The sequence below is a fragment of the Dermacentor albipictus genome, chromosome 6 (assembly GCF_038994185.2).
Source record: "Dermacentor albipictus isolate Rhodes 1998 colony chromosome 6, USDA_Dalb.pri_finalv2, whole genome shotgun sequence".
NCBI lineage: Eukaryota > Metazoa > Arthropoda > Arachnida > Ixodida > Ixodidae > Dermacentor > Dermacentor albipictus.
Genome location: NC_091826.1, coordinates 112,992,624 through 113,005,405, shown reverse-complemented (window position 1 = coordinate 113,005,405; position 12,782 = coordinate 112,992,624). Strand labels below are relative to the sequence as shown.

General features: G+C 45.8%; 1 protein-coding gene across 2 annotated transcripts in view; it reads right to left on the bottom strand.

Annotated features, from left to right (window-relative positions):
• Positions 1-351: 351 nt before the first annotated feature.
• Positions 352-12,782, bottom strand: part of LOC135913295 (dermonecrotic toxin SPH-like) — a 37,040-nt gene continuing 24,609 nt past the window's right edge. Inside the window, exons 5-7 of one of the 2 annotated variants that reach the window (XM_070541263.1) lie at positions 11,474-11,605; positions 6,917-7,157; positions 352-749 (exon numbers count right to left, since the gene is read on the bottom strand). In XM_070541263.1, coding sequence (XP_070397364.1) covers positions 623-749; positions 6,917-7,157; positions 11,474-11,605 — 500 coding nt within the window. In that variant the 3' untranslated portion in view covers positions 352-622. The remainder of the gene's footprint in view (positions 750-6,916; positions 7,158-11,473; positions 11,606-12,782) is intronic. The other variant, XM_070541264.1, reaches the window with a different exon arrangement.

Sequence of the window (12,782 nt, the reverse complement as noted above, 5' to 3'; positions counted from 1 at the left end):
CAGTGGAATCGCTGTCATCTGCTGTCAGCACTAGCGCCCGGTAAGAAATGATGCAGGAGGCGCAATGCACGAGACAGTACGCAAAATTTAAGAGAACGCAAGGAAGTGGTTCATGGATACGAACCATGTATTGAGGTCACAAAAACAAGCGCACGCATCGAGTTTTTCCGTGCCTGACATGGAGCCAGATTTGCTTTATACGGGGTATTTCGCCTTTTCGCACTCCACACTGCAAGCACAATGTCGGGGAGTGCGTCATTTCTGCAAACCGATGTCACTTGTTACACGAAGGAAGCCGTTGTCGAGGTGAACCAGAATAAGCAAAGAAACAGCGCAAATGTTTTCGGTGGGAGATATGACAGCAAAATGCAAGATTCTTTTGGTATCATTATTTGGGCATTTGTGGGTTTGTTGTCGAGACTCCCGAGGTGCCCTGCTGACGTGTGCACCCGTGTGCGTACATCGTATGCATGAAGTATTTATACTGCAAAGTGAATGATTTGAATTTAATATTACCGTTATGACCTGTAGGTGAATGTAAGATGCAAAAGCGATTAATGCAATCCCAATTGTCTAGGGTTCTTTGTTTTGCTTTAGCTTGAGATTAAAGGACTCGGTACATTCAAACAATCCGCTTCCATGGACTATCTTGGGTGGTTGCAAGCCTGTACGTCTTTAAGAATTCATCTTCCTTGAGGATATTGAGAAGCGTTGTAGGCACGTTGGTCATTATGCCGTCGATATTCTTCCTAAAAAAAAGAAAAAAAGACAGAAATCAATGCTCTTCTTATTTTCCTAGGGACCAACTTAAAGCATTGCGCCATTTTTTATTGTGTTTGCTGGTACTTGTTGTTACCTCCGTGCATGTATTTACCTAATAGCACGCTCTGTATGAATACATGATCGCGAAATTTCTTAATCGTAGCTGGCTATGAGATTATTGGTAACACTGAGCCCCACGTTTAGGCTTTTTAGGGACTCCGCCACGCTTTCCTCATTCCTGCGGCTTTGTTTTATTCAGATCCAGTCTTACCTCGTCGAAAGAAGTAAGAAAAATCCTAATTGCTTCGCCAGAGACCGACAGAAGTCATCGGCTGCATAAACTTCAACGTACAGTTAAAATAATTGTTACGCGCTACTCAAATTTCTGCAGCAGTTGTTGCGAATTTCACTCCCGAAACGCGGAACTGTGGCACCTGGTAGTGGCCGGACATGAATGTTACATGCCGAAGTTGGCACGTCGGGATGGGAAAGCCCGTTCAGCTTGTTGATGGAGTCGTTTCTATCGTTGTAAATATTTCAACCGCTTTCGGAAGCCAGAACTTGGAGCGCCGCGTGCTAGGTGTGGAAGTGGTGTGTTAAAATGCCTGTCGAACGTAATCATGCAATTTCTTTCATTGCGGTGATAGCATTGTCGTGTAAACTTTGACCACACTAAGTATTTTCAGCCAGCTGTCATAATGGCGGAGACCGACATCGTGTTCATTCCACCAAGTGTACGACACCCCTCCATCTGAGGATGCTATTGTGCTGACCGAAAATATTTTTCAAGCATGTTGCAGGGCTCCATTAGTTTTGGCGAGCTGTGGTTTTCTAACGCACATCATAATGCAGGTATGCGGGCGTTTTGCTATTCGCATTCCTCCACCGCTGAAAGCTATCGAAATGTCGACACAGTGCTCAACAGAACGGCATTGTCCATTGAGAGACTTCAGTATTTCTAACCCAGTTCCTCACATTCCATCGCCAGACAGCCGTAAAATCACGGTGTCTACTTCCCCGCTGTTATTGCTTATATCCGCAAATGCATCAAATAAGCCTTCGAATTTGATGGGAACGTTGCTGCAGAGCAACAAACAATGTCTTCATTATGCGGGTGCACAACTCTGAGGGTGAGCTGCGAATTAAAGGTCATTTGCCCGAGCGCAGACAAAAACGCATCGCCTCCCATGACCCTCTAAATAAATTGCAAATTCAATGGATCATTTTATTAATATACGCCAGCTGTTTAATAAAGGCTTCAGAAGCCTAGCTGCACATAGTCAAATTTGTCGCTAAAGTATTTGAACAAGGCTAACATAATTTCAGTACTCTGTTCGGCCACAAACGTACAAAGTACGCTTAACGTAGCGTTCGAATAATTGTGCGCTGACAAAGCAAGACATTAAAATATAGTATTTTACATTATTATAGTATAAATACTACATAAAATATAGTATTTAACTTAGCAACAACTATCATGCTGCACCCATTCACTAAAAATATTAAACCGGTCACGTGGCCCATTTGGCTGAACAATTCCTGTTAAAAATATATCGCTCAGAAGCTGTCGTAACCCTAACAAAAAGGAATTCGAGGTAGCCTGGACCCTGTCACTTTTGTTGTCAACAAAGTCTCAGTAAATCTGTGTAGGCCAGGTGTGTTTTTTGTGCACTTGACACTGCATAACAATGTTCACCATGACAACTCGCATCTTTCTCTACTCAACAATGCACTGCCTGCAACAGTGGCCAGTGCACAATAACGTAGAGGAGCGAGGCGAAGGGGAGACCAATGGTGGTCGCAAAGGCTCGTTTCCAAATAAATTATTATATTGGGAGGCATCACGTAAAAAGGCAACCTGGATAATTAAAGCGAGCCTTAATTTTCGTTTCTTTTCTCGCTGTGCATGAAATACTGTCCAGCCAATCCCGGAGACAGTTCATTGAAAACTGCAGCGATCCTGGTGGTAGTGTAATGAAGGATAGTGATTTAGTGTGCCCATACCAACACCAGTCCATAGTATTTGTGCTCGCAAGGGTTTCTTCTCTACAAAAAAACACTCAGAGGCGACGGTCACCGTGATTGGAAACCGGCGTCTGAAAGCGAAATATGGCTTTTCACTGGTGACGGGTCTCCGGTGCCCAAAGTGAACTCGCTCCGAATATTGGAAATGTATATCCACTCTAACGGAGCCAAAGAAATCGCACTCAGAAAGATCACCACCAACACGGAGAGTGATCTCGGCCCATCAGGAGGATCAAAGAAGGCAATCTGATCCGCGTTATACATGCTTTTGTTCTCTGCCACCTTCCATACTCGGCGGCGATGCATAATTGGCATGTTGCAGAGAGGAACAACCTCAATTCCCTCATCAGAAAGGTCTTTAAGCTTCCCCTCGGCTTACCTGTCAGCACCCACACCGAAAGCCTGCTCAAGCTGGGAGTCCACAACACGCTCGAAGAAATAATGGAAGCACAAGAGCGCTCACAGCTGCTCAGGCTATCCAGCACCCCGGCGGGCCGCAAGATACTTGACGAGATGGGCCTCAACCCTGTCGACCAGCGCCCCGATGCCATGCGGATTCCCAGCGACATCAGGTCTCAACTGCACATTGCGCCCATTCCCCGCAATATGCACCCCGCAAATAACGTTAGCAGACGTCGGGCCAGGGGTACAGCTCTACTCGAGCATGTCCGCAACAACCACATTGAGGAAAGCTTCGTGGATGCCGCGGCATATGTCCATCAAGCAGCATTCACCATCTCCATCGTGGACTCCAATTGCAGGCTCACTTTCTTGGCTACGGTACGCACTTTGAGGCCCGTCGTAGCCGAACAGGTTGCAATCGCGCTGGCTATGCTCGGAGGTCGCAGAGAGGCAATATATAGCGATTCCAAGGAAGCCATTAGGCCTACCAACCGAGATGGTCTCCCCTAAGGCCCTCCGAATTCTCCAAAGTGCCAATAGTATCTCTCCGCATTCTATCACATGGTTTCCCGCTGAGTTGGGGTCGACTGCTGAGGGCTCTCCTTCTAACCCTAACGAAGGTGCGCATGAGGCCGCGCGAGGACTCGCCAACCGCGCCTCCTCCGCAGTCTCCCTGCCCCGCGAAGAACCCTTGCTCACGTTTCATGAGGTTACCACACACTATTACCTGTCAAAACGGGCATTTCCCCTCCCACACACAGCCTTATGCAGGGCGCGGGCGGTGACCCTTCGACTTTCACAAGCCCGTATGTATCCTAACCTTGCGGTTCTTCATGCAATACACTCTGAAACGTATCCCAGTGCGGAATGCCCTGCCTGTGGACTAACGGCAACATTGGACCATGTGTGGTGGGAGTGCGAAGCCATCGGCTCCTCCTCCAGCGAGGATAGGCGGGCTGCGCTCTTGGGCAGCCCCGAACTCAACGACCAAACCCTAGCCATCCAGAGTACCCGCGATCGGGTCTTCAAGCTCGGCTTGGCGGTCCCTACGTGGGACTAGCCAGCTGGCGCGGGGTCTCCCCTGCTTCTTCTCTGTGCCTATTAAAGTTATTTCACTCACTCACTCACTCGCAAAGATTTCACTCTGATTTACAGCACGGGCTGGTCACGGGAACAGAAGGACGCTGCAGGAACGATACATCTCATAACACTTAGCCGTAGAGCTAACCTATAAGTGTCCTTAGTATCGTATATCAGCGGGTCTAGCGGGAAGCGATCAGTTCATTTTGAATGTAATCATGCATTTTAAAGACTTACACCTAGGTTTTATCCATATTAGAGCTTACACGCACCCTTTTGCACAGATTCTTAGACACCACGCATTTGGCAGTACGACGTGGCTACCGCAGCAGTGGCATCAATATCTTGTAGACTATACGCTAAGTTCAGTGTTGAGGCTTAGCTCGTACCAGTTCAGAAACATGGCATCGCATTCAGTTATTGATCCTTTCAATGTGGTAGTGTTATGCGACTAGCGGGCCAGCAAAAAGGAAGCAATGACGCTTCGCTTCATAGTGACACTGCCGTTTGTTGGCTAAAAAATGCTCGAATAGACTAGTTCATGTGAAATAAGCGTAATTGTTCAAAATGTTTATACCTATTCTTCTTGCGATCTACAAAGAATTTAGTGTAGATTGCTGTCAACCATTTTTCACTTCAACTCAGATGGGAGTGCGAAACACTGCCACGTGCATTTCTTCATCATGTATGCTGCTTCATTACTGCTGCCGTCTTTTTTTTTTTGTGAAGCGATAGCCCGTCACTGATAGGTATAGTAAGGAACGACGTGCAGGCATTATAAAGGTTTTGTGGTTGTCGGTAGGTGGACGCTAACACGTTCGATTGCCGCCTTAAAAAGCTAAGCTGCGTATTGCTGAAGGCGATCTATCCGATGCCGACTGCTGTTTGAAATAGACGTTTTGTATCCTGTTGCGGGTCACAAATTCGCCCTCCATATGAAGTCCTTTATTTTTCCTTCATCGTCCGCTCACTTCATGCGTACGTGCTGTACGGAACGATATATTCGTTTCAGATTTAAAGTACGATGCATGTTGTACTATAACAAAGGGCATCTATGATATTCTTGCTGTCAGATTATGCGAAAACTGGCAGCAATTAAAGCAACACCATTGCATCATGCCAAGCGTACAGTGCATTCCACGTATCCGTGGAATCCACCGCCTCCTTCTTTTCTTGTGGTGTATGAAAAGTGGTTCACCCAAGTTCCATTTTCCGCATGCCTGATGTAACAATCGCCGAAAACCAGTACAGAACAGCACCTCCTCTCCTTTGTTTCTCTGCAATGGCTGCGCATAAATGCTGAAGCATGAAACGTACTGGGAGTTTCTAAAATTGCATGATTGAAAAGTTCAGGCCATTGTCAGGTCTGAAATACAGTCTCCTATAGACACTGTCCTCAAAGAACTACCCTTGCAGTAACTCAGCCGTTTTGTAATATGCTGCTGAACAAAATATGATGGGTCCTATTTCTAGCTACGACCACCTGCTTTCAACGGTAACAGTGTTGAGAAGCCGTCTCGTGTACTGAGGTTTCAGTGTATGTTGTGCCTGGCATTCCTTATGGACAAAAGCTGTTCCTCTGGCAAGCATGCCCCTCTGGAACGCCATCCTCACTTCATCCTCTTTTCGTCGCCAATGAGCTGGCGACGAAATCAGCGTCACCTTAAAACAGTTGACAAAGAATGTGTCGTGTCTTCGCCTGTTCGGCGACTCAGGGCTGACGAAGGAGATCAGTTCTGGGACCCCAAACTACAACAGGTCATCGGCCATGTGTGGTCTCTAAATAGCAACGCCAATGTTTGTGTGCTTTATGCGGAGCTTCGGCGCCCGCCTGTATAATGACAAGGCCCTGCACAGGCTATTGACATGTAGACAAAGAATCTCCCTTCAAGGTGACCACAACCACCAAATTCTTTGGAAGCGGTGACGACAGTCAAGACGACAATGGCTACAAGCGGGCCGTTACCGAGAGCTGCTAATTCCTGAAAAGAGCCAACGCTGATAACTTCCATGGAACAGCGTCGACCCCGATGTAATATGCAATCGCGTCTTCATTGCATCCAAGGTGGGTCAATGGTTGGACACCTAAAGCAGAGTCCGGCGGGGTGGCGCGATGCCTTGGTTGGGATATTGTGGACTGTGCGACAATTGGCTGAGAAAAGGACATTGAATTCCCTCGTCGATCGAAGGAGGCAGATCTACTGCTTAAAACTGGAGCTTGAGTGTTGTGTAGGAAGCTGCTCGGTCGTTAAAATACTTCGACATGTAATGAACGAGCACCTTCCTACACAACACTAAAAATTTGACATGTAATGGCCAGCCGGGAACGTTCTTGGTTGACATGTAATGTGCTCCGAGAATCATGGCACCGTTCTTATAAATCACAATCATGTAAATCTGTGCATAGAACTTGATTTTATCATCGCTCGGACGTCGCTCTTGACCTCTCCTTGTCCCGGAACCTGACACGGCACCAGTCTTGGATTATTCGTGGCCGCTCGAACCCCCCATTTTGCAGCAATGCTGAGGAGCTCACTTTTAAGATGAGTTGCCGAAACCAGGCTGCGGGAGTCAGTTATACCTTGATAACACTCATTGCACTACTATATTCCAACGCATACGCACTGAAGCGTTGAGAATAACACACCTGAGAAATCGACGCATGCTGTAGGGCTTGTCGACCGTCCACACGTACGCCTTGTCGACGTAGTCATGCGTCGTGTTCGCGGCCGTTCGTCGTGACGTCACTGCAATCGTGCGCAAATCCCAGTAGACGTCAATTAGGCAGTTAGTCAAGCCATCACCCTGCCAGCGATGTTGCAAAATGCCCAGTTCTTCGTACGTCCAGGCGATGATGCTCAGCAGCTCGTTTCCACTGATGTCAAAACCTGCCAAGTGAATTCCTTCGATGATGATTCTCTCTGTGTTTTACGGAAGAAGCCCAATATTGTAAGGTATACTGATTTTTCAGTTAAGTAATAGAGGGGAGTTTCACAATGGTGCTCGTGCGGTAATGAAATCCCGGCGTGCGACGTAGCTGTAGCCATCAAACGTCAAGAAAAATAGTTTGCAAAGCAGCTTGTGTTTGAGACCCAAAGATGCTTCTAAACGAATTTATTATTGATTATGAGAATAAAATTGTCATGCGTATAGCTCAGTCACATTAAGACCTTCCTTGTACAATTTTAGCCAATTTTAGCCAAACATGGAAGCAGTGCTTGCGGAAGCGAGGGCATGATTTAAATAATATTTTCGCGTACTGGTGGTTGTGCGGCAACTGCAGAATCGAGCGATGGCCGTATAGTCACATTTGGTTGCTAGGCCAGAAATCATTTCATCCACCTACCAACGTAGCTCTATTATCCCGGTCAAAGCCCAGCCTGCCTAGTTAGTCTAACGTCCGTAGTGCTCGTATCGCCTTCTCATTCGTCTGCTCCTCTAGGGATCAAAACCACCTTAAAAACAGTCTACGGTGATTTGTTGGCACCACAATAGCAGTGGTTAAGGAAGCGAGCTCAAGACTAAATATTATTCCTGCATTGTATAGGTCAGTCACTTCACTAATACCCCTCACCGACAGTTAGCGCTGTTGTTTCATTTCAAACCGCTAACGCGGCTGCTCGTCTAATTTTTGTTTATTATTGTGTTCTCCTGACACTTTTTGTAATCCCCCAAATCATGGCTTTAAAAGTGTCGACGTGTGCATTAGGTAGCGACTCGTATTCACTGCCGCATATCTTATATTTTTTCTATGTTTTGGAATTTTTGTCTGCCTTATTGGCCTTTCTAGAAACGCGCTTCTTTTTATTATTGAAAGGTTGCAGGCGTTTATTGGACCAAGGAGTAGTGTTGTTGCATCGAATGCTATGAACAGGAACGCTAGTTTCAATAAGATCTGCGAAATTGTCTCGAAACCTAAACAACTTCACTTCAATAGTTCGATAGGATTGTGTATCTACCAACGTATCTGCGTAGGTGACAAATTCAAAGTTATTTCAAATAAATATGGCCCTATTGAGACATTCAATGTACTAATTAGTGTTATCTTTTTGTTATCGTGAATTTAAGCAGACCTATAACTGATCAGACCACCCCTCGAGGTGAAGGATGTCGGAACAGATTAGAGCATCACTCATCAAGGTAAGGTGTAGGATATTAACCGATGTGCATAATGAACAGGTTGACAGAGTAACCAATTGAGACAACGTGAACTTTAGACATACGAGAAGGAAATTGTGCGCTTTACGCTTCGGCGTGAGCAGCGGCAACAGATTCCCTTGTCCATGCAGCTAATAACGGGGAAATTAAAATCACCGAAATTGATGGCAGTAGAACGTGGAAAAAGCACGTGCACTTCATTTGGAACTCTTTCTTATTCGGATTTGAACCGCGCACTCTTCTGGGAAACATTGTGTTTTGACCAATTTCTATCGCGCGTTCCGGATACAAAGCTTTCCATCAATCTGTGATGCCCATATACGGTACAGATGCTTCAGAAAAGGCGCCAGCTGGCGCCCCGAAGTGGCACTGTCCATGGCAGGCTCTCGAACGACGGAGCTTGAGACACCCAGCGAGAATTATTACCGCCTGCATGAGGGCCAACTGAAGCACTGAAAGGCCGTCGAGACTTGGCGTTCGCCCGGTAGCCCTGTGGTCAAGACGGACCTCGGCGCCGAAAAACAACCAGCAGATGCGTAAACCTGAGGCAAGTCAATTCCACAAGACGGTGTAGGTGTTGGCGCAGATCCTGCGGCCTAGTCGCAAGTGTTTGTTTCTTGTTTCTTAGCAAGCCAGCAAGCCTTTGGTAGTTAAACATCTGAGGTGCCGCTGTTGGTAAAGACCCGACTGAGCTATCAGACCCAAATAAGAATCAGCTTCGCAAGTCTGTGACAGCCCGGCTAACCCAAGATCATGATGTGCCTCCCTTAATAATTACATCTCTCGACCTTGCGGTTTTCCGCAGAACTGTTACGTCAAGACTACGCCATCGGTATCAGAAATCTACAGCTCATGACAACTCGTTCTTAGCATTTAGTCGGCGTCATTAATTGATTATCACAATTAATCACGTCCATGTCAGCGATGAGTTAATTGAAAAATCTGCGGAATTAAATTATTCTCTAAATATGGCTTTCATAGAGTATGAAAAGGCATTTGATTCAATACAGATCGCAGCATTCATGCAAAATATGGTCCAATCAACAAGTACAGGAAGGATACGGGAATATATTGGACAATATCAACAAAATTACATTACCTTGTTTCTCCTCAAGAAAAGTAGAAAATTGGCAATCAAGGTAAGGGCAATGATAGAGACAAAATCTCTCCGCCGCTATTCAGTACATGCTTAGAAGTAAACTTATTACTTTTTTTGTGTGTATACCTTGTAAACGAGTTCCCAATTGAGTCTCCGGCTCCTGGACCTCCTTTTTTATGTTGAATGTTGAAACAACTTCATATATTAATACATTTTGATTACGATTGTGAAGAAGTACGCAAGCTAATAAATATGGAAGACTTAGGGGTGAGGATCAACGGCAAATATCTCGACAACTTTGGCTTTGCAGATGGCATTGTGCTGTTTAACAACACTGGGAATGAATAGCAATGAATGATTGTGCACTTTAGCCGAGGAAGTGTAAGAGTAGGGTTGAAGAATATTACGCACAGGACAAAAGCAATTTTTGAAACCTGGCAAGGGAAAAAGAATTCGTGATCGCCAGGCAGCCACTGCACTCGATGCAGGAGTACGTTTATCTAGGTCGATTACTCAGAGGGAAAGCGAATCATGACAAGTCAATTTACAGAAGGTTAAAGATTTGTTGGAGTGCATACGGCAAGCATGAAGAAATACAGACTTGGAGCTTACCACTGTCTCTGAAAAGTAAAGTGTACCATCATTAGCATTCCACTGGTCTTACCATATGAGGCAGAAACTTGGAGGATAACAAAGAATCTCGAGACCAAGTCAAAAACCGCGCAAAGTGTGGTGGAACGAAAAATCTTAGGCGTGAAGTTAAGAGACAGGAAGAGAGCGATGGTGTATGAGAGAACAAATGGTCATTACCGAAATTCTCGTTTGCTACAAGAGCAAAAAGTTCGGCTGACCAGGTCATGTAATGCATGCAGAATGGGTGCCACGGCTGGGGAAACGCAGGCGAGGATGGCAGAAAATTGGGTGGGGTGATGATGTTTGCAAATTTGCTGGCGTAAGTTGTAATCAGCTACAGCGCAAGATAGCGGTTATTAGAGAGCACTGGCTGAGGCCTTCATCCTGTATTGGGCATAAAAAAAGCCTCATGATGATGATGATCAGCACCCCTGAAGTAATGTTTATTATGCATGGTGTAACCCTAGCTTTCACTGCAAGATAGACAGCGAAGCGGCAACGCAAATGGTGATTAAATATGTTTCGGTCGACACAAAAAGAATTTGCACAGAATGCGGCCTCCCAACTACATCCAGTCTTCTCACATCGAAACTGAAGAATTGGGGGTTCAGCAAATATTATCGCGTCAGTAAGCACCTTCTAATTGAAATACTTGAGTAACTTATTCCTTGTTAAAAAGCATTAAGAAGTATATTTGGTAGCTCTCTCTGCTGCCCCTAATGTTTCTTTAAATCCAGACACCTGTGTCACTGAAAAACAGAAGTTCTCGGAAGGCTTATGGAGTGTGTGGGGGAAGTAGTCACTGTGGAGTTGGTACTACCATAGCGGTTTAAAAGTTTTAGAAACGCTGACATAGGCTGACATAGAGGAACGCGACCTAGCGCCGCCTGCTTCCTGCGCAGCAAAACCTTCCCACGCCGCAAAGTTCGCGCGCGACCGCTAGTGCGTCTCAATGAGCTAGTTAGCATTCAGTGGCAAACCCTCCTCGAAACTCTGGTCCTTCTTCACCGCTGCCCTCTCTCGTCGCCGACGCTAGCGCCAGAGCTTACGCTTCCGAGAGAGGCGTCATTCGTGACGGACCCACAGGCGCGCCCATTCGATGAAACCGGCGAGGACGAACTAGCGAGAACTCTCTCCTGCTCGGACCTCCAGCGTTCACGCGCTTCCCTCTCTCTCTGGCGAGATACCTTGGAGCCGACGCCGAACTATGCAAGATGGCAGCCAAAGAAAACCATTCGCCTAATAAAAATACCGTTTTCAAAACGACCGCACGTAACAGCTCGTTTTATTGCTTTCAAAAACTGCCTCCCTTACCTATGTGATCGAGATAGAGAGAAGAATTCTTGGCCCCCTTGAAGGTGTCCAGTGCCCCCGAGAGAATGTCTGCGTTCATTGTTGTGACTGCAGACAGGATCACGTTCAGCATGCTTTCGGAGGGAATTGCGCCTGGTAAGGAATTGAAACGTTTTTGAGATAGCTAAAATCTGAATGCATTTTAAGAAGACTGCACAGAATGAGCAGTGTTCAAAGAGCAATAAACGAAATAAGGTCATGATGACTGATAACTAAATGGCTTAATTGCAAGCGTAGAGAAAGACCATTTCCGAAAAAATTAAGACACATTATAGAGGGTTAAGTGACGATGGTGAGAAGATGCGGTGGCGCTGTTTTCATATTCGATGAGCGCAAACAATTTTTCGAAATTTGACAATTTGCTGGTGTAAATTTTTCAGCAACACAAGAACAAAACGTTGTAGTCCAGTATTGGTAGTCACATGCCAGCAAATTGTTACTGGCACTTAAGGTATATCCAAGGTCGATTCAAATAGGTTGCGAAGCTTCGGGCGAAAAGTGGTTCAGTACAGATTGTCACCGGCATCAGCATCGGGGGTTATGGGAGCAGCGATTGAAGCGCGACTGTGTTTGGAGGGAACAAACATTGGGAAATAAAAACGCTTTTTTTAATTCAAATGAGGCACAGTTAGATTCATTCAACGAAAATAAAATTCCTAGTCAATTTTATATATTCGTGATGAGTTAAGAAAATACGTTTAATTTCATTATTATTAATAAATGCATTTCTTTTCAGCGCCCATCGCTACAGGGGGCGTTGACGCCACTATCACTCGCAGTGCAATGCACGTCTTGAAATGGGCAGAAAGGCGCACTCGTATCACCTGTTGAAATACGCCCCCCTCACAATTTGTGCTTTCTTGCTTGTCGAAGTTTGTCTGAATTTGGTGACACGGGTAGTTTCATTGCTTCTTAATCTGTTCAGTCAAAAGTAGTGAGTTACGACCGCCAGATAATTGTGTAGTTGTTTTCGTGCGACTGCGCTGGCCGACGGGCATGGCATCCGACAATAGGATCAGCACTCTACACGTAAAGCTTTCGTCGGCCTCCAAAGAAATTATGTTCTGTGCAGGGATGCGATTTCGACAACCGTACGGCTGGCCTTTTCCTGCATCGCTTTCCACGCTGAAAGCTCGAAACGCCCATCAAGTCGAATGGCGGGGCATTTGAATATATAACTCCAAAGGAAGAGCAACAAAAGAAATTTCGCGCCTTCGAATATAAAATGACGTCAGTTCTGCTTTTAACAGACATGGCGTCACGTTATTTT